We start from the raw sequence: 23023 nt of genomic DNA on the forward strand, positions 1-23023 counted from the left end.
ACACTGAACTTGACCTGAACTCCTCTGATTACACAAACAGGATGTCACTATCTTTTCTCCATCAGGTCAGTGTTTTTCCCTCTATTAACACCGACTTTTTCTATTTCTTTCATAGGTGTCGTTTAATGTGAGCGTGGAGGCGAGGAGCTGCCCTCCCAGAGGCACCGATCAGAGTTTCACCATCAAACCAGTGGGCTTTAAAGACCGCCTGGAGGTGTCGGTGGATTATCGGTGTGACTGCGACTGCAGCAAGACGGCACAGACCAACAGCAGCATCTGCAGCTCCATTGGTAATTCAGCATGCCTGACATTTCATACAGCTGACATAGAGAAAATATAATGAATATATTTTTATTTCTCTTGTTCTGCTACTTATGGCTATGTGTTTGAATAGATTAAATCTGTTATTTTAGTTATTGTAAACAGCATTTTTCCTGCTTGCATCAGTATTCTGTTGTTTTAAATGTGAACACTGACTTGCTTTCAATGTATTTTTCACAGCCTGAAGAATGCTGCACGTTTAAAAATCTAAACCAGTTGTCATTTTCATCAAATACATACATTTCCAATGTTATTTTGACTTCTCATAAGGACGCAAAAGTTCCACAACCTTGCAAAGATGATTGATCCAGATTTCATGTCTGTCATCAGGCAGATCCATCTTGCCAAACTTAAAGCCAAAATGTTTGTCCTTTGTCAGAAAATGGCCCAAACCAATCAGCATCAGCATCACCAATCTGCATGATCAGTTTGTTCCGGTATTTGTCATTTAGATCCCAAAATATGTTAAAACAAAACTTTAATTTTAAAGAACTGTATTTCCTTTACAGAAGGCTGCCTCAGGATGTCAATGAAAAGTGTTTAAGACATATGAATTCCATAATATAACTGTTAACATATCAGACTATGGCATTCTTGAACTTTCTTATATGATAATGTCTAAGAGCTGCCATAAAATCTGAATTATAGTCCTTTCTGGTATCAAAGTTGCATTTGGACTTTGGGCCTCCCTTTGAGGGAAAGAGGGTTAAACTGTCCTCCTTAGTGACTATTTCTATTGCAATTAACAAAATCTACAAAATGCAGTTTCTTTGCGGCAGGGTTGGAAATGAAGTATTTTGCTAACCTGCTGCTGTGGCTGGTGGATACAAAAATCTAACCGCCACTTTATTTCAGGGGTGAACACAATGTAACGAGGTATGATATAATAACCAAGGCTTATAGTTCTCAAGGTAAGGGCAATTCAATAAAATAAAAGGCTTCAGAAGTATTTTCCAGCATAATTGTTGTCAGACTTGCAAAAAATAAATAAATTGTGCATGATTCCTGCAATCTTACATCATAATTCAGGCCTTGTTTATCTACCTTGGAGTTATGATCAAAAAACTGGTTTAAAGGCACCTTTATCAGATACACTAGCTGCAGCACTAATGATACTGAGTCAAACCATCCCAGCACAAAGCTCACTATAAACATATAACAACAGCTCTGACATGGTGAGGAGGACTCAGGGTTCTTTTGTCAGTGCATGTGTAGGTCTGCTCAGTTCTGCATGAAGTCAGTAGGAACAAGCAGAAAACCAGGATTTAATGTATGCCATTTACCATCACAAAATCAATCTGTCACTTACTTTTATACCTGCCCCTACCTGGCTGGTAGGTTGATCAAATTCACCTGACACTACTCAAAAATATCAGCTTTTGGCTGTTGGGTGCTAATTTCCCACCCTGCTGTGCAGCTGTGTAGCTCTTTTGTACCTTCTATGTTCAGCATTGAAAGTTACTTGAGCTCTCAGCCTGTGGCCAGATTTGCAGTCCAAGAGTCACTCTGCTCACCTCTGTTGGTTAATTTTTGCCTTTCATCAAGGAGTCTATACAATCTAACTGATAATTCGTGATCTTTATTTACTTATTGGTAAACCCAATTTTTCTGTAAATGGGCAATAAAAAACTAATGAAGGAGAAAAGATGGCAAAAAGTAGCACCAACCCTAGACAACATGGTCAGCGTCACTATGTTGCATGGCACGTTGTTAGCTGGGAATCAACTGCTTGCAATGTAGAGACATGACAACACCAGAATTTTGAATTTTGATATGATACTTTTGAACTAATAAACAAAAATGCAACAAAAATGAAGTCTTGGGCATCCAACTCTGATAAGATTAACTTAAAAATAATGTATAAAGTCAAATGTGTCCTCTGAATTATCATGAATCTACCAGAAGAAGTGATTTTGCTCTGTGTGATTTTTTTTTTTTTTACACCCAATTTATGGGTGTGAGTGTTTGTGCAGGGCTGTGAGGCTGTCATCAGTCTGCAGGTTGGGAGGTAAAGGAAAAGTTAAGGACCAGGAGACATCGCTGTCTCTCTCCTCTGCTCTATGTAACAAACACTAACGTTAATAAGTTACATCTCTAAGAGATGCTAAAAGGATTGATTAGCCAACTGGTGAGATATTAGTTTAAGAAAAAAAAAAAAAAAAAAAACGATTATTGTATCAGCAGATTTGAAAATTTCTTTGGATATTTACAACTGACACTGACACGTTTTTTTTGTTTATTGATTTCAAATTTAAAGTGTGTTCTAAGGATTGAAGGTTTTGTTTGTTCATCCATAGATGTGTGATTTTAAGTTTTAGGTCTTTACTACATTTATATCAGTTTCCTTAAAAACAAAAGATATCTGCATACTGGCAAAAATATGATATCCTGCATCCCCCAACATCAGGTGGCATGCATTGTGTGTAGAGAGTGGCTGTATTTCTGGTCACAACAACATGTGTTACAGCACTTTATACTGTTATATTGGTTTCACCAGTATAAAGGGTGCAGCCAATTTTATAGATTAAAAAATAGGAATAAAAGTATGTCTTGTTCACCAGATTTTACAGCCACTTTAATGTGTCTGTCTGAATAATCTTGCAGAATAAATTATGAGCTCTACAGGCTGCAATCAGTCATGCATCTTAATCTATAATTAGTCAGTCGAGTGAAATAAATCTTGCCCTTGCAGGTACATATAACTGCGGGACGTGTCACTGCGAGCCGGGCTACCTGGGCGCCCGCTGCGAGTGCCAGGAGGGCGAGGTCAGCAGCATGTATCTGAGCGCCTGCAGGGAGGCTGAGGGCAAGCAGATATGCAGCGGGAGAGGAGAGTGCAGCTGCAACCAATGTCTCTGCTTCGAGTCTGAGTTCGGGAAGATCTACGGGAGCTACTGCGAGTGTGATGACTTCTCCTGCGCCCGACATAAAGGCATCCTCTGCTCAGGTAGGAACATCATCCACTTATGCTTCCTCTGGTTTATTCCACTGAGAGCCGAGCCTCCTTGAGCATCAGACTTAACGGGAATACAAGCTGTCATCAAACATGCTGTAAACTCCTCAGATCTGTTGCCTGTTGTGGGTTTTAATTAGATATTTTCCCGGTCATGATGTTGAGTCACGTTCTCATACCTGCTGTGGGTGTGTCTCCGTGGTTTTTCTCTCTTTTGACTCCACAAACCAGCAGCTTTTTTATTTTGGACTGAGCGGTAACAGTCACCTGCAGGGCTGCTGGCTTTACTCCCAGAAGAAGCTCTGAAGGAGCAGCTGCTTAGGTTGTTGTTCAGATATTCAGCTGCTATTTTGATTTGCTGTGGTGGGCTTGTTTTGTGTGATACTTGTCCAGGAATGAAGGGCAGTAGAGGGGTAGAAGAAACTTTTTTTTGCTTTCGTAGAAGGAAGAGAAAACTGTGAGACTGTATTGGGGTGTTAGGCTAAAATGTGGAGACTAAAATGAGGCTAAAATGTAATCTAGTCTTCAACAGACACTCAAAATCGAAACCAAGAACACCAAGTATCTGTAGTTCTTCCGCTTCTCAGCTATAGAAAACAAGGATCCAAGGTCCGAGTCTTGCATGGGTCCTGTAGTTCAGAACTGAGACCGTTACATGCAGTTTTTTCCCATTTAATACACGGGTCCGCCCAGACCTGTGAATAATAGTGTGACCCACCCGACCTGACTCATACATACAGTCACTGACTTTTATTTAAAGTGCTTTAATTTTTAGCTGCTGCATAATCCATGTCTTAGCTACAAGGGAGGTAGCTTACTGCATATTCTCTGTAATTCATAGGCTTGTGCATGTTATGCACAAAGATAAGCAGATGTAAATAGGCCTACTTTTCTTTCTCTCACACATGTAAATACACACTTGCACATGTTTGCATTCATTTTTATCTGTGCTCATTAGGGATTGCGTGACTTGAAAATTTTTAAGGTTGCCTTTCATGTGATAAAAGTCGAGTCGACTCTGATTATTCATTGATGATATCATGAATGAATCCACAGGAGAAGGAAATAGTTTAAAATAACCAACAATATATATATTTTTGCAAATCATAATCCATATACTCCTAACAACAGGCAGCTTACAAACATTTTTTGGTACGGGTGCAAAAAACAAAAGGTTAATTTAAAACATGGAGTTTACTAAAAGAAAAACCTGATGCACTGTTACTAGATTTCTAGAGTGGCACATTATATGCCTTACCTGCCATCTTCTTGGTGTACATTGTTTTATTTTATGTTAATTTAGTCTTTATTTAACCAATTTAGACCCAAGGCCGCCTATTAAATGCCCTCTAAAAACCTAAGTATTGTTCAGATCCCTAAGAAAATACAGATATTTATAGTTTTTAGACTAGCTCAATAAATCAGCATCGTGTAGTTAAATTGATGGGATGTTCCCTGGTAACTTACTTAACTAAACTTATTGACCATGTAGTGTAGTATTTGCAGCCATATCCTGTGCCATCTGAATTGATGCACATATCGGCGAGGAATACATACAAATCTACCACCATATGGATTTTATGGAGGTCCAGGCTGTCATCCAGTGGTTGAATTGTTCACATGCTGACTGAGGAAGCACTGCTGAGCTACATTTATGATACTCTAATAAATCTAGTCAAAGTAATTCCAGTTCAGCAGGTTATTTCTGTAGCAGAGTTGAAAGGCTTGAGCTCCTCTCTCTGAGATGTGATTGGAGCTAAAAAGAGGCTTGGTATGAAAAGACAGGTTTTGGCTCAGCTCTACCGAACAGGCTGAGGCTGTTGTGTTCCCAGGACATCGGGTCCAAGACTCTGCGTTTTGGAGCAGGACCTGCTGGATGGCCCCCAGGCCAGCAACTGTTCCCCTGAAACCACAGAGAGGGCTTTGTGATGGAGGGGCCAGTTTTTGGCGCGATCCTCCTGACACAATAGGGGCCTGTATTTATCTCTGCGTGGTAGAAACAGAAGTGTTTGGTTTAGTCAGCAGCAGGGCCGGACGGATGTAGAATGGCTGTTTTTGTTTGTGCTGATCATCTATAAGCAGTCATTAAATCTTAACAGTCCAATACCTTCTGCTGCTCGTCTCCTCCTCTCTCAGCGTGGGCGCCATAATGAGTCCTAATGACACCAAACGCTACGCCTCCTCCACACTTTCCTCCTCTGAATCTGACAGTTAATTATCGTGGAGATCCCTGCTGTAAAAACTCCTCGCTCTAAAAAAAATCCACATTTAGGTCTCCTCCCGCCCTTAGCAAGCAGAAGAATCTTGTAAAAGCATTGCGCTTCACCTGAGAGCGTCTCATTTGGAGTCTGAGGTCTGGAAAAAACCTCAGCGTTCCGACTTATAAACTGCCTCCAGGCTCTGCAGGTTTTATTAAAGAGGAAATCAGCTGGCACCGTGTCCAGAGTGTTTTTTTTTTATTCTTCTTAAATAACATGTAGTCTCCTTGAATGTCTGAGAGACTTTTTCCAAGAGGCTCACTGAGGTAAAGCTCTCATCCCGTAGATCTGGCATGCTCACTGCAGAGTGTGAAACAATCAGATAAGAGATCACGGTTATTTTCAGGTGTTCAAGTTCTGATCTTTCTTTACATAATGTGGACAAGGCTGCATGAGCTTTTGTGCAGAGATCGTGTCTTACTGCAACTCACTCTCAGTTTTAAACTGTAACAAAGCACGTGTGTCAGGGTGACTGATAAAACAGCACAAATTTTGGAAACACTGCTTTAAAGTGGGGGTATTTTGCCTTTTTTCAAAGCTTTACACCATCTCTCTGATACCCATTTTGTAGCCTCACATGGTTTATAGCTAAAAAAAAACTCCTTAAGTTTCTCACACTGGCTTCCTGAAAAACCCTTATTTTAACCTCTGTCTGAAATGCTTCGTTTTCACTGCTGTCTCTTTAAACCCCCCCACCCCACGGACCTGCTTTCCTCTGATTGGTCAATTTTCCAGAGGCTGGCCGGTGGCAGGACTCAATGTTTTGTGCCCGCCCCCTCCAATGTGGCTATATTGCTATGCTAGTACTTATAAACTTTGAATAAACCAGTCCGACTGAGTAAAATATGGCACATTTGATCTACGTCTGTACGTGGTAGACCCAGAGTCTGACCCTGATAGTTTGAAGAAAGAGGGGGAAGAAAACCAGCAGCAGCGAAGGATAGAGGAGGACGTATCTGTTTGGTAACTGTTTAATTACTGTGTTACTAAATGGCTAAATGGCTAAAAGGCTTTGTGGGGGCAGTCTGTTCCGTTTTGCCAGCAGCACGGACGAACCAGTCAGGAGATCCTATTGTGATGACCTCATCAGTTTGCTCCATCGAAATCTCGTCTCTGGGAGATCTCGGAGAGGTTCCCAACAAACCGTTTTCATCAGTTTACACTCTAATTCCAATATAACTGCCGCACACGTTTATCTTGCCATCTGAAAATTTGCATACGTGAAGTATGGACACCCAACATTGTGACTTTATATTTATGTTTTAAAAATCAGAAAAGTATAATACCCCCTTTTTAAAATGCTGTTCAGTTTTTGGCCTTAAAATATCGACCAATGTGCAAAAATCAATTTGATAAAGTCAGCATAAAATTTTTAGACTAGTGGTTTCTTCTTATCCTGAGCAGTCTGGAGAAATAGAATCAGTTCCCAGAAACATGAACATCGATGAGTGTCTGATAACACCAAACAACCACATGCTTGCATGAAAGCTTCACTTTCAAAAAAAAACAAAAACAAAGATAAAATCTACCTAAAAACGATCAAGCTGCAAAGTGAAGTTCTGGAGAATTCTTAGGTTTTCCTTTTATGGATGTTTCTCTCTCACTAGCTCATGGTTCTGCAGCAGTCTGTGTCTTCATTTCACAATATTTATTCTTCAAACTTCGGCACCAACTCTCACCCTGAACTTTTCTAGAAGAGGGAAGTGACATTTTGGGAAGTGTTCTTTTAGCTTTTTCACTGAAACTTTGAATACTTCTAAAGGCTCATTTATGCCCTACATTTGGTCACATATGGATACATAGGAAGCTTTCTTTCTGTACCACGACCCCAATTCCAAAAAAAGTGCATAAATTATGAATAAAAACCAAATGCAGTGACTTAAAAAACTCATAAACCCACATTTTATTCACACTAGAGCATAAACAACTCTTCACTCTTCTACTTTGAAGCCATGCTGTTGTGATGGATATGGTTTAGCATCGTCTTCCCTGAAAGAGACGTCGTCTGGATGGGAGCATATGTTGCTCTAGAACCTCGATCTGCTTTTCAGCATTGATGGAGCCTTTCCAGATGTGTAAGCTGCCTACAACATAGGCACTAATGCAACCCCATACCATCAGAGATGCAGGCTTTAGAACTGAGCCAGGATAACAAACTGGATGAGCCCTCTCCTCTTTAGTCCACAGGACACAGTGTTTGTGGTTTCCAAAAGGAATTTCAAATTTGGATTTCTCTGACCACAGAACAGTCTTCCATTTTACCTCAGTCCTTTTTAAATGATCTTGTACTCAGAGAAGCAAGAGCCAGCATTTCTGGATCCTGCTCACATACGGCTTCTTCTTTCCATGATACAAGTCTAACTTGACTTTGTGGATGGCATGGCTAACTGTGTTGACAGACAGTGATTTCTGGAAGTGTTCCTGAGCCCATGCAGTGATTTCCTGTACAGACTCATGCCTGAACATGAGCATGGAGCACTGTCCTTCAGCCTTGTCCCTTGCTCACAGAGATTTTTCAGAGTTTGCTCTTTCTGTTGACAATGCAATGCAAGGATTGGTAAGTTTGTACAGCACATTTCAGCAACAATTCTTCCATAGTTCTTAGACTTCACCTTAAAACCGATGATCTCCTTATCACGGTCCCAAAAATCCTCATGGGATGTTTTTAAAGAACCATGCAAAGCCTTATTGAACCTCAAAGAATAGTCTATTTAACTCCACACTAACCTTTCTCTGTTATTTTGTAATACAGTATAAAGCAGATATACGTCTTTAAACAAACCCTATGGCTCATACGTTTCCTTTAAGCTCATCTTTTCATCAACCACAGAGAGTTTACCCGAGCTGACACAGAGATAACCAATCACCACAGGGCATCACAAAAACAACATTCACCTACAATGAAAACAATCTTTGAATCACTGAGAGGTTGTTATTGTAGCATTTCATGAAGTTACATTTCTCTAAGAAGAGAAAGTGAGTGAATATAAAACATCCCCATCGTTGTGGCTCTTATTTTCCATCTTAACAGTCGCAGTAAATCTGCTGTTAAACTCTCAACGGCTCACTGGGGAACTGTGTGCTTTGGTGGTTTTGGTTGCTTTGGCTGCCTCGTGTCACCACAGCCAATACACACCCATTAAATGTGTGAATACATGAACACACAAACACGCAATTACAGCTCATAAGAAGAGCTGGTCCGGTCAGCAGGTGTGAGCCACAGCTGGGTCTGGACGGCAGCATACTTCTGTCCTCACGTTTAACTCTTAAAGCTTTGAAGAGTGGACAGTTTGATCTGAGTTTAAAACAAAAGATATGTTTGTCAGTCAATCAAAAGTGGAAAATGCAAGTTGTCAGATTTATATTTGAGCAAAAAAATTATTATTTTACTTAAAGACATGAGTTCAACAGAACAGCTATAACTTGATTTTTCTCAAAGCATTTGCTCTTGGTCAACAAAAACCAAGCTTTCAACCATCTGTTGAAATCTTGATTGTATATAAACTTTGACAGTACAGATTGAACAGTCCCAACAGCACAAAAACATATGCAAGTGCTGGTTTTAAATTGCTGGTGGATACACCGAACATTTTAGCGTCTATTTGAATTTCGTTGTACTTGTTACAATAACAATAAAGCTATTCCTAGTTCCTAGTTCCTATTTATCCTCGATTTTCTTTTCACTGTTTTTTCTGATCTTTCCTGACTCACTCTGTAACTCCGCATCTTGAGAGAATTTCTGAGTAGATTCACCAGCCCACTTGGCTTTTTATGTGGAGTTTGTTGAAAACTCCTATCAGGGTTTAATCTATGACTGACAACTACTTCTCAAAAAATTAAGAAATCCTTCCAGAAATTGTTTGAAAGTCACCCATCAAGATATTCTAATATTTTCCATTTAAGAAATTCATACATCTAAAAATCTAGACATCCCTTCAGATAGCCACAAATCCGATAGTGTTTCCAGCTGTACTTTGGTCCTTTAACTACCATGCTCTTCTTCTTCTTCTTCTCTTTGTTTTAAATAAAACTGTTGTTTAAAAAGAATAAATAAAACCAGCTGTAGCTTAATTTATAAAATTAATCACTTTTTGTTTCCTCAATGTGTATTTTCCTAAAAATGTCCTACAGCAGATGTTTCACAAGCTTTCATAACAGACCTCTAATTAAAGCAGCCTGTATGCCATGTGGTATCACTATTCACTGTTTCAGACGGGTTGTGTAATATTTTATCATGATTCAGGAATAGTTATAAATGAAGATTGTTGTTGTTCAGTGTCAGTCTTGAACTCAGGTCAACTTTATACAAGCAGGTTAAGGCTCAAAAATCAGCTTTGTGCTTAAAGAGGAACTACCTCCAGGCCATGATATTCAATTGAAAACTGATGTACATGTGCATGTGTCATGCACATGTATAGTGACAGCTGCCCTCTAGTTAAATATCTAACCACTGTTTTCAATTGGTTTCTTGTCAATTTTTGACTTGAAAATGTTGTAAATGTATGATTTTAAAAACTTTTAGTTTTTGAGATTTTTAGGTAAACATTTAAGACTCCAGCTTTCATCACCAGAGTTCAACGGTGTCTGCCAGCTTTCCCTTACAACAATAACCTTTAATGGTAGAAGCTGATAAGCAAAATTCAAAGACAGCAGCACTCAGAGACATCGCTGTGGCACTCTAGGATTATTGGTAGTGTTGTTTTTTTGCCTTGATTAAAAACAAACTCTTTCTCTCTAAACAAGTTTGACAATATAGGAGGTTGTGTCTTCTACCGGAGCGTAGACCATCATTTTATACTCTGGTAGAGAGTTGTCAGTCTACCTTGGATGGTTATGCCAATAAAGGTAATAGTCAAGACAGCAAAAGCAGAACTGTTTCACGCTCTGTGCCCTTCCCATGACATTTAAAGCACATTTTCTGAAATTCCAGGGTTGATGAAACTCTAGGGTTTGGTTTCTCTACAACAGCTTTCTCACTCTCAGAATTTCTTGCATCTTTCTGATTTTGTGGGGGGGGGATCCTGTAGAGATTCTGGTAAAATAAAATCTTGTTTCCAGCTATTCTTTTGACTCTTCACAGGAACAATAAAGCCAAGTCACAGTCAGAGACATGAGTTAAAGTTTACTGTTTTAACTCACTGTGAGGGTAATTTGGAAGTGAATCAGGGAATGCTAGCTGTTCCAAAGAATTGGGAGGTTTTTTATGTGATTAATGATTCAGTGATTTTCCAACAAAATAAAAAAGAAGCAGCTGTGACACAAACAACAAGTTTTTTTTTAAAGTTGCATAAAACACAGAGGAAGCAGCAGATCTCAGCAGCTAAAACTCTTCTTTAACTTTCAGTAAAAGTTGTGATTATGTGTAGTTGTTAACAGCAAGCTGATGGAAGATTTGGTGTATCTGGGGTCAGATGGCCTGTGTAAGACGACAGTCCGTCCCTGAATGTTCCTGTAATCTTATCCTCTGTATCTACTCCACCATCTGTCTCTGTGTTTATATTTTGATCTGTCTGTGGAGCCTCGAGTGTCTCTTAGGAGAATCTTCAAGGTGAATGATATAAAGACAGACATGAGCTGTCAAGATCTCAGACTTATCGCTTGAGTTATATCAGCAGTATGATATAGTCATTGCTTGTTGGTTGGTGCTCCAAATCACTCAGATATTTCTTATCTTTAGCCCAGTTTATTATGTCATTTAAAGATGTGATATTTCTACCCTCTGACATTTTATCTTCACCATGAATGTCACAGAGGACTAGAGGGGTGTCAGAGGGGCAGAGGTGTTAGGGACGGAGATGGAAACCTAGGTATGTCAAAACCTGGCTCTATATTTTTCAAAACCTTGGAATCAGTACCATTTTAGCTGACAGTGCTTATAAAAGTATCTACCCCTTTGGATGTTTTACCCTTTTATTGATTTTAATAATTTAATAATGGTCTGTATAATTTGGCTTTTGTGTCTCAAGTGATTGCAGTTTAAAGACACCTGTGTCTGGAAGGTCCAGTCACTGGTTAATCAGTATTCATGGCTACCATTATGCCACTATTCATAGGCACTGTATTAATACTGCTATCGAGTCTTACAAGTTATGTGACCTTATATGATTCTGTCTTAATGCTGTTGCTGCTGCAAAAATCAACATTTGCAGCATCAGAAATAGACAGCACTGTACAGTGAAACAGGGCTTTTTTGGGGGGAAAAGCATGTTTTGCACAAAAAGCAGAAGCCTTAAACAGTTGGGTTGTCAAAACTGGGTTGTTGTTGTGTTTTTCATGATTGGATGTTAAAGGATGGCCTGTTGACTTTCTAGTCAAACTCCCTCTAAATTGGTCATTTTGTCTTTTGTCCATTGTTTTAGAAGAGATTTGAACCTTTCCATGGCACAAAGCTAAAACCTGGTCTTTTTTCACTCAGCTTGTGAAAAGTTTCCAACTGGGACAGCTGATAATAAACACCATCTTTGATTATAAATTTAATGTGAAGTACTCCTCTCAGGGACAGGTATTTACAGTCAGAATGAGTCACTATCTCCTCCAATATGCAGCAGAAATATCCGATTTCTTTCCCCTTGCAGCACTGCTATCATAATCTACCTCAGAGCTCTGGTGTTCCTCAGTCTTTCTTGCTCCTTTCTGTTTTTAACAAGACTCCTTAAAGCCTTGTTTTCCTCGTCCTCCTGCCCCGCTGACCCACATCTCCTCCTCCGTCGTCGACTCCACAGCTGGTTTTAAATAATGATCTCAGCGCTCAGCAGACTTCTGATGCCAGAAATAGCGTGGCTGTCTTTTCCAGACTTTTCCCCATAAATAAAGCTGCTGTCCTCCAGCCCGATCCTCCGCATGCATGTGCTCCATGTGTATGTCTGCGTGCATGTTTCTCCTTACAGGGTAACATGTGTGTTTGGTCATGTTCCTGCAGAGCGTTACTGGAACTGAAGGAAACAGCCGTCCTTTAGGCCCAGAGCAACTTTTGGCTGAATTACTTTGTTTTGTTAAAGGAGATGTCCGTTAGAAAAGAGAAGAAGTACACTGATTTAACAGCTTGGTCTGTAGGGGAATACAGATGTTAGAGCTGTTGAACCAGCTGCAGATGGACGTGTTATAACACAGGTTATAGACATGAAAGCTGCTTTAAACACAGAGGAAAAATGTGCAGTTTCAGCTCGAAAAATGCATAAATATTTGGTGTCATAAACTTTCCCAGTACATGTGATGTTATTTAAAAGCTTGTTGTGTAATCTCTGCTCTGCATTCTTTCTGGCTTTATAATCTGGGCTATTAACATGCTGTTAAGGTCAAAAATATTTAGTTTGTCCTTGATAAAACCAACAAATGTTCTGGTTGTGCCCTCTGAGTTAACAAAGATATTGAGCCCCGTATTTTTAACCTAAGCTGATCTGCTTTTTTGGCGCTTTTGTTCAACAGAAAGGAAAGCAAATTTTGATTTGTATGACAAGTAATGCTGTGGGCATCAAATCAAAGTTAATAGTTACAAAGTAAGATTGCTAGCTCACATAAGTTGTTGAAAATATTCTGTTGGTGGCAGTCTGACCTCAAATTATAGATGTCAAACATGCTTATTATTTAGAGTTCAAGGTTGGAGAGGCTCTGATGCCATAGAAAGCAACAAAACTATATTTTTGACCTCCAAACACTTTTGGGCTTTTTGGACAAATAAGTGCTTTAAATGAGCCTGAAATTGGGACACAATGGCTTAAAGTCTGGCTTAAAACTGTGTGTTGTTTGATAGGCCTGTGCTCAAAAAGATCTATTCAGTCAGGAACACTCTCTTCATACACTTTACCATTTTATTGCAAAAGGAATATACAGTTTTTCTGGGTGGAGAAGGCTCTGCAAAATAGATGCTCCTTGGGTTAGTCAAGCAGCATGCTTTGACTTTCTAGGGACCGCATGGCTAGAAACCCCCATATTGATAGATACATTAATGACAATGCGGATAATACAATTAATTCCAAAGAAATTAAACCCATAGTAGCATGAATCTGAATATGAGGGTCCAACAAGCTTTATGCTATAAAGGAGGAGGCTGGGATGGAGGAGGTTAAGCTTTGCCAGCAGCAGCTGCACCATGCATCAGCATTAATAACCGCTGTGTTGAGAGAAAGAGCTGTTATTGGCTGTGGGAGCTGAGAGATGATAATTGGGATCAGCTGCCCGTCAGCTGATCATGGCTGGGTGTATGACTACCGTGTCCTGCAAGAACTAATGCTGATCTTCATTATGGCAATATGTGCTCCTTGTAGATATTTGTATTGATACAGATTTTATCTCACCAATATGGCAGTAAATGCATTGACGACAAATTTGAAATACACATTTCCAAATTGCGCAGTTAAAAAAGCTGACAGCAGATGCTAAACTGCATGATGCGATAAACGCTTCAGATCAAAACAAAGTCATGAGTTGGTCATGCAATATGCAAGCTGTGCAAAACAAGGTAAAACACTGCAGCAACACCAAACAGCAGGCTGATTAGCAGCTAGCATCAACAGCTAGGCTCACTGGGCTCATGTGTGTTATCCCATCCAGCACTGGAAGATGCTGTAAAGTCTAAATTTTATTCAGCTTCTGAACAGGATCAGAGGATCACAAACTGCACTTAAGGTCATTAATAGTGAGGCTTTAGACAGCTGCTTTAGCAGTCTGAGTCACACTGTTAAATCCCTACTTGTCGATACATAAGAAAAACTGCGGTATCAAGGTTTTATGCAAAAGTACAGTACAACAGGATTTATATTGAAGTGAAACAGAATATTATAGTTGCATGAAAAGAGAGGGCCATTTCAAGTTTTAAAATGTTGATAATGTCACAGCTCAGGGATTATTTACAGAACACCTGAATTTACTTCTTGTATCTCTGAGGAGCTTAAACTCTGTCTTTGCTTTAAAAGGGGGGAAGATGCTTTGCAATAAAGAATATCCGCTGTTGTGAATTCTGTGGAGGACATGTTTATTATTCAAATTGTGTATCCTGATACATATTGTAATGTGGCTTCTGCATCATGAAACAAATCATATCTGGTATATATACATCTTTGGCTTAGTTGCATGTTTACTTCTGTGTCATAGGAGATGATTTATCTCATTTTGTGCAACATAAAAGTCTGTTAAATGTGTTTGGCTTAGTGGTTGTGGTTCGTTTTACTTTTTTATGCATCATTACTTAAACATGCACCAATTAGTACTTTGGCTGAAAGTCACCCAGGCAGTCTGAAGATCAGATCAATATTTTTCTCTTTGTTAAACAGGGTGTTTAAGTGGAGAAACTCATGTGTCAGACTTGAAGCTTCCTGAGCAGCTCCTTACACTAACTCCTCCATCCCCTCAGGTAAAACAAACACCTGAAGACTCCACCCCCTCTCTACCTTACTCTTTGAGACTTGACTGAACCTGACCAAAGCGCTGCAGACAAAGACTTCAGGTTTAAAAGAAGGACACACCCCAATCCTTTCACTGTGTTCAGACTGAGAGAGCTTGTACAAACACACCTGCACAGGTACGCCTTCGTACTGGAACTGTGGTGTGTTTGAGGCCTTAATAAAGCAGGTTAAAATGTGACATAAAGAGGCACAGGACAAGGCCAAAAATAACTATAGAAAACTTAAACCATGTTGGGATGTTAAGTAATCAGATGCTTGCATCCAGGGTTCACTAGTTTGTCACTGGATGCACAAAAACAAATTAAAGTCGGAAATCTGCCTGATGGATTTGTAGTTTCAGAGTGTTTGAAGTGTTTGATTCTGTGTGCTCAGCAGCTGTTTTCAGACCTCATATGGATGTCTTTATATCCAGCTCAGCTACCTCAGTGCTTTCTCATCATTAAGAGTCCCCAGAGGCCGATGATCAGCTCCAGGATTTAGATCTTTAAAGCTAAACAGCTGACTGTAACGGATGCAGTGTTAAAAGAAAACACAGCTGTCTGTAGATGTTTAAGGCATGCTTGGTCATCCAGAGGGTTTCAGTATAGTATGCTGAGGAGAAATAAATACAGAAAAGCTCCTGAAGTCAGCTTTAATACTCCTTTCTGTTAAAAGTGGCTAGTTTAATTTCAAGCAGCATCATGGCTCATGGTCATTTAAACAACTGTTTCACTGCAAACAGGTTTATTCTTGTTTTGTTCTTTATTAGTTATTTTGGGTGCTTTCAGCATTAATAAATTAATCAGGGCGTAACATAACTAGTGCACTGATTTTTAATATGCAATTAATCTCCTGCTTTATTGTCCCTTTCAGCACACTACCAGTCTCCCTGCAGTCACGGTGAAGTCAGATAAGTCTACCACTGCCCCTTAATGTCTCATTTCACTTAAAAACAAAACAAAACAAAACAAAAAAAAGAACTCATAGACAGCTCAGTGGGCAAGTCAAATTCGTCTGAAATTTTTACCTGTTAAATTTTCAGTCTTCCTGAAATTCCCTCTTTTCTTTCAAAATAAAAGCCGCTCTGTATACAAATAGAGTCAGTTACCCTTAGGCTGGCATTACACCAGAGGTCTTTGCTATAACTTCAAGAAGACTTTAAAGAGACTAACATCTGAGACCCTCTCACATCTAAAACCATTTTGTCTGTTTGTAACTGCAGACTAAGATTTTGCAAAGACTGGGAGTCACTACTAGACCACAATACAATTCCTTTTGGGATTAAATCTCATCATGCATTACATCTCTCTATTTTATAGGGATGTAATGGTATTAAAATCTCACGGTATGATAACACCTCAGTGAGGCCACAGTGTGGTTTTTAGAAAAAACAACAACAAATGAAGACTTGGACAAAAATGACGTCAACGTATGTTAGACATTAGTTGAACTTTGATTATTAAAATATGTTCAAAAAAGTGCCGTAGGTGGACATGAGGCTTAGAAACCAAAATGCTTCTTCACTTGAGATTTAGAAGTCCCTGGAGCCTTCACAATCTCTAAAATTTTGTCATTTGGTTCTCCCTCGCCACATGTAGCGTCCACCATTCTTACACTGCATCGAGACAGTGAGGGGAGCACAAAGGATGATGGGTACTCAAGGACAGATGGCAACTATAGTTCCCACTTCCCTTTGCTCTGCTCCAGAGCAAAGGGAAAAACTCCTAGTTTATTCTACCACCCATTTTTCAAAGTCCAGCCATTCTCTAACCAGGATCAGGTTTATCGCTCTGAGGCTTTGCAAGATTGATTCCCCTGATGACAGACATGGAATCTAGGCAATCCACCAGTTTTTGCATGGTTAGATTCGAAGAGGCAATCGACGATAATGAGGCGATATGTTACAGAGGTTTTCAATCTGAATGGGTTCCACATGAAAGAGCTGCTTCAAAATGCAATTTTTATTTCTTTGTTTGGGTCTTTAAAACTCTTAAAATAGATAAAGAAAGTGTGCCACAACCCTGACAGCAAACCGATTTTGTTGTTGTAAATATTCTCTGTATTACTACATAAAGAGGGTGGGAATTACTGATTTTGTCAGATTTGTATGATTATCTAGTCCAGACAGTTTGCTTCTGGTTATTTTTAGGAGGTTCTGTCAAATCAGCTCTTGACACAACAACGTGCAAACAAAAGAACTTCCGGTCATAAAATCCCAGAATGTTTTGGCCCAGGTGAAACTTTGGCCTTTTTCATAATTTTCATTATCCTTTGACAGACATTTCTGCAGTCACACCCATCCAATATAACACATAGCAAAGAGGAAAATTATTGTGAAAGAAAACTCAACCTGTGAAAGCAGTTTTCAAGTAAATTCTACAGAAAAGGAGATACTTATCAGTTTGTTTCTGCACTAAATGGAGTGTCAACAAAAGAAATGCTGACACAGCAAACTTCAGCATCTAACAAGCAGCTGCTTATGAAACTGAGGTCACACAGAGCGCATTGTGCCTCCATGTTTCCCCCTTTGTGATTCTTTTTATAGGCTTTTGTCTCCTGCTGGCTGTGAGTAAGCGTCAGTGGACATGGAGGCGTCCTGTGAGTCGGAGGATCTCGACGTAAACACTGTTTTCTGAGCTGATAATGACTGTTGTCTGTCAGCCATGTGATGTTGGAACCACGCGTCAGAGCTGCTGATAGCTGTTATTGAACCCACTCTGATCCCGCTGCATGCCCTTTAGGTTTAATCCTCCTCATTCTACAGGATGCATGGTCATTCTGCTCATTATCAGCATGCAAACTTTCAGAGAAGCTGGTGTTCCCTTTAATGCTCAGAGTTATTGTCCCTCTGTTTATTTCTGATGATCAAGAGCTTGGCTCACAGGAGGGAGCCTGTCTCAGCCTGCACATGTTAACAGCCCACATTTTTTCAGCTGTTTCAGACAGACAGACACAGTCTCATAAAAACAAGATGTTAATATTGTTTTAATAGCTTTTTAAAGAGGAAGACATTGGCTCAGAATTGGCAAACATTCCGGTTTCACCCATCACAGGGTGTAGCTCTGAATAATGACATAATTTATTGTTGCTGCACTTTCCAAGTTACATATCACTTTACAATTAAGAGAGCAGAATAGTGCAAACAAATACAGAAAAAGATAAAAAAAAAAACAAATAAATTAAAGCAATAAATGGATAAATAAGACCCCAAAATCACGATAACATGTATTTTTATAAAAACAAGGCAAAAACAAAGAAAAGACTGAAATTTTAAGTTATTGTTTTAACAGCTGATATGTTGTTTATGGTCTACTGTGAATGAAATATGGGTTTATGAGATCTGACAATCATTGTTTCATTCAATCATTTGTTAACATTTTACACAGCGTCCCAACTTTTTGGTATTTGGATTGTACGTAGTATTTATGTGTTGTTTTTCTTTTTTTTAAGATTTTTTTTGGGGGGCATTTTTGTGCCTTTATTTGACAGATGAGGACAGTAGCTAGAGTTGGAAACAGGGACAAGAGCGGGGGAGAGACATGCGGTGAAGGGCCTCAGGCTGGATTCGAACCCGAGCCGTCCGTGTACATGGGGCGCACCTTTAACCACTAGTCCATCTGCGCCCCAGTATTTATGTTTTATGTAAGAAATGTGCCCTCTTTACTGCAACTGTTTTTCTAAATTGGCTGAGCTGGTACCAAATGACTTAATAAATCCCTTTATAATCACATCACCCAGTTCATGTTTATATTTAACACAGTTCACTAACACCCTCTTCTAACAGCATGCAACATCCTGCTGCATCACATGCTTGCCATCCTCTCTGCATCTGTTGAATATTAAATTCTCTGTCCTGTGAATTTCAGGCTCCTATTGTAAAAATATAAAATCTAGTGCTTTTATTTTGACTGCAGACAAACAGAGGTGTGGTGCCTTTGTTGTTATGAGCCTTTTACAGCTTTGAGAATAATAGTTGTGCCTCAGTAATCCCACACAGGACATCATCGTGAACAAAACCAGTGCCACATTGCACTCAGCTAATGCAATGATCATTTAATCCTGATTATCTTGTTCACACGATCGTTGGAGCCAGAAGAACAACTGAAACTGATACTTAATTAACTGTCAAGCACCAGTGTGCTAACTTTAACTAGCAGGCTTAATTAAGATGGTGACTAAGCTGTGTTGACTCTCTCCTTCTCTAGCTGGTCCACATGCCATGTTCATCATTTTTTAAATCTGGTTTTGCAAAGATTAATTTTATTTATGCAGCAATTTTTACAAGCAAAGTTCAAAAGTGCATTTCATGGTTGCAGAAGAAGCTTAGACATTCCAATTTAGAGGTAAATAACATCAGGAAATGAAAATAAAATGAATGTAGCATTATAAAATCTAAAAAATAAAGCTAATAAAAACGAAATCACATAAAAACGGTTTTATCATTTCGATCAAATATCAGAGAAGACAGAATTTAAAAAAAACAAGTGCTCTTCCAGACATACAGCTGTTGGCTTTTTTTGCCTAAGAGATGTTCAGCAGACTTGTGTGTTATAATTTCTGTCTGTTATTGACTCTCAGATGGTATAAATAAAGTTACTGTCCACTTAAGGACGGTTTTGGAAGAGTTGGCAGAGCAGTTTGTGTTCAGGGTCTACAGTCTTTCTCATTACTTGTCCTCAGAATGACCATTTTTGTTAGTGTTTCACTTCTCCCATCAGCTTTTTGGTTTTACCTGATGCTGCTGCAATAATGCAGCTACAGACAGATAAATAGAGCTAACTAGACCTTTCGGGCTGCTCAGCTCCTTTGGAATAGTAGTAGTAGTAGTAGATGTTAATATGTTTGCAAATGCTAAATCCTCTGCAAATCTTGCTTGTATATCTGCAAGTTTTCAGTCTGTTTGGAATTTAATATGTAATGAAATATTATTTACATATTACTCATTGTGCCATTAAGTTTCAAATGGCATTGTTGAGCCAAATTTTGATGACAGTACTACTATGCTATTATATCAGTAAGATGTTGAATGCCTGGCTTGGGAGGCAAAGAAAGGTTCTTTGCCGATGACGTCATGCAGCAGCGATGAACTCCAGATGTGTTTTCACAAACGGTTCGGTTTGGTTCAGTCCAGTTTGTCATGGTTTAGCTAATTTAACCCTGATTCTACCTGTGTTTCTTCAGCTGATGTCCTTCCATCCTTACTTGTTGTGACAGGAAATCAGTCTCTTTTAAAAGATCCAGATCATTTTACTCAGGTCAGTAGGGCTGGTTGTTTGGCTTCAATACAGGTCTTCATTTGGTACCAGTTTGGCTTTTTAAATGCGGATTAAACAACAAAAAAGGAAGGAGGAAAGGAAACCAGCACTCAAATGTGTGCTAGCTACAGTGGCTCACATAAAGGAGCAGTTTAGTAGAACAGTCTCATTCATGAATGCCACATCATTACTCAGTCACTCACCCTACAAGGTTCATTTCGTTGATTGTACATCATTGTTACAATTAAAACTTTGTTTTTGACAAAATGAGAATAAAAATGTACATGTTAAAGGGGCCCAGCTGGCCTCTTAGCTCAGTGCAAGATGCTAAGTTTGCAGGACTGAGTAGTTTGTGATCTTAATTGCCTCCACACCAGGTAAATTGGTTAAGCTTTAGAAAAAATCTATTTTTTGTAAAATTTACTGTAGGTATATGTAGAAATTTTCAGATATTACAGCATACAGGTCCATGTAGAGCTTTAAGGTACTAACTTTCCTCCATTCTCATTTATCCCTGATGGCTGTCCCTCACTTCCTGACCCCCATCAAGTAGTTGGGATTATGTGGTTGCAGACTATGTTAAACACCAGCTGCTTTTATACATCCACAACTTCATCAGCTGTTATTTTTTCTTGTTAGTAAAAGTTTCAGCAGCCCTTAGCATCAGTCTTTTCTGTTTCTGTCTGGGTGTTACCTTATCAAAACATTTTGTATCAGAGCCTTTAACCCTGGAGGATTAGTAATCGTTCCTCTCTGACAGATGTGCTGACAGTTAAACTTTGTGTCCTCTGATAAACCCAGTCTCTTCTTGAGAAATGAAACAAACATGTCGTCCATTATGAGGTAAAAAATAACAGAATTAAATCCGTGTTAGGGAGGGTTTTGGTGCTGTGTGTTTTTCCTGCAGTGCCTCCTCAGCAGTTTGTTTGTTGGCTGACTCGTCGTGTTTACAGAAGCCGCTGTCACTCCGGAGGTTTCACTGACAGTTCCTCTTACTGCTGGCTGTTTGTGGTTCTCTGAAGGCATCACTTCTGTTTCCATCCTGTGAGACTGACACGTTCAGAGACTGAAATCATGGCGGACCACAGACGAGCAGGATTTTTTTCTGACAGTTCTGTAGCCTGAAGTTGTAAAATTCTCTTTTTATGCTCGCAAAAAGATTTTAGATTATTTTAAAGAGATTTCTTGCATCATCTTAACCTTGCAAAGCAGATGGATACGCCGGTTTCCTTGTTTTTCACTGGCGAATCCATCTTGCAAAGCTTCCATCTGAACTGCTTGGGCCCGGTTAGAAAGTAACAGGACCAATCAGCAATGAGGGGCAGTACTTTCGGGCGCAGCAGAGTCGTGACGTAAACAAGCAGCAGCAAGAGCTGGTGCAGTTATGGAGGACGAGATTAGCGTGGATGCTGCTAAAGCGCCAGTTTTATCAGAACTTGACGACATTTCTTCGTTAGAAGAAGAACAAAGAACAGCAGTGAGTTGTTTTCTTTTCAAAAACGACAAAAGTCGAGTACTTACATGTCTATAGTCGCCATATTTCGCGTTATTCCTCAGTAGCTGCGTACGCACAGCTCGATAGCTGCTACGTCATGTGTTTGGTTGCTCTGATTGGCCCGTGGAGATGTGACAGACAGAACATTCACCCAGTCACACTTGATTCACTGTGTGAATCAAATCCACCTGGCGTGTCAGGTTAGCATCATCTTATACCCAGAGGCAAATAAATTCTGCCTTACACTCACAAAACTAAAAGTGATGCTTGACCCTTTTGTCCTGTTTTAAGTAATTTTTCCAATATACTCAGGTTTTTTGTAGCTCACACAAACTGTGAAGTTTTTCAACAGCCAATAGGAGCCTTCTCTATAGCACTAAACATGATGGGGCAAAGCAGGTGGGGTTAAAGATGGAAGAAACTGCTGTTATGATTGTCCCCTAACTGAATGTGATGCCTTGTTAGATGCCAAAGCTTACTCAAGCTTATATACAAATAGATGCACACTAAAGGGGGCATCTTTGCATCTGGTTTTAAAAAAGAGATTCTGCAAGATTCTCAATATTTGCAGAATCTTTGGGCCCAAACCTACCTGGTCTTATCCTCCTGACTTAAAAAAATGTTGTCCAATCACATTTTTTTAAATCCCCCAATCTTTGTAAGGTAATTAGAATACTGAAAACTTTTTTATATATATATATATATATATATATATATATATATATATATATATATATATATATATATTTTTTTTTTTTTTTTTTAAGATATCATGTGTCCATAACAGAGGAAATCGGAAGAACATACATGTGAAACCGAACCTTGATGGCAATCAGTTATTCCCAAAGAAAATACAAAAATGTCAACATAAGAATGAATTTAACATCCACCTAACTGTCCATCATTACTTTTGTTTTGTTTTGTTTTGCTTTGTTGTGCTTATTTGGTATGATGCTTCAAAAAGCAATTCCCTGAGCCTGCGATGAGGCCCTCTGAGCCTGTGATTTGACCCTCTGAGCCTGTGATTTGACCCTCTGAGCCTGTGATGAGGCCCTCTGAGCCTGTGATTTGACCCTCTGAGCCTGTGATGAGGCCCTCTGAGCCTGTGATTTGACCCTCTGAGCCTGTGATGAGGCCCTCTGAGCCTGTGATTTGACCCTCTGAGCCTGTGATGAGGCCCTCTGAGCCTATGAAGTTACCCTCTGAGCCTATGAAGTTACCCTCTGAGCCTGTGATGAGGCCCTCTGAGCCCATGAAGTTACCCTCTGAGCCTGTGATGAGGCCCTCTGAGCCTGTGATGAGCCCCTCTTGGAAACACAAAGGAATACCTTGCACTTTGTGCACATCACATACAGTATGTT

The 23023-nt window shown here is 39.5% G+C and overlaps 1 protein-coding gene across 1 annotated transcript in view; it reads left to right on the forward strand.

Annotated features, from left to right (window-relative positions):
* The window catches only part of itgb5 (integrin, beta 5), an 84544-nt gene that overhangs the window by 32711 nt on the left and 28810 nt on the right, over nt 1-23023 (forward strand). Inside the window, exons 10-11 of the mRNA XM_041806225.1 lie at nt 116-290; nt 3014-3268. Of these exons, the coding sequence (XP_041662159.1) occupies nt 116-290; nt 3014-3268 (430 nt within the window). The remainder of the gene's footprint in view (nt 1-115; nt 291-3013; nt 3269-23023) is intronic.

Source organism: Cheilinus undulatus, linkage group 15 (genome assembly GCF_018320785.1).
Source record: "Cheilinus undulatus linkage group 15, ASM1832078v1, whole genome shotgun sequence".
Classification (NCBI taxonomy): Eukaryota; Metazoa; Chordata; class Actinopteri; order Labriformes; family Labridae; genus Cheilinus; species Cheilinus undulatus.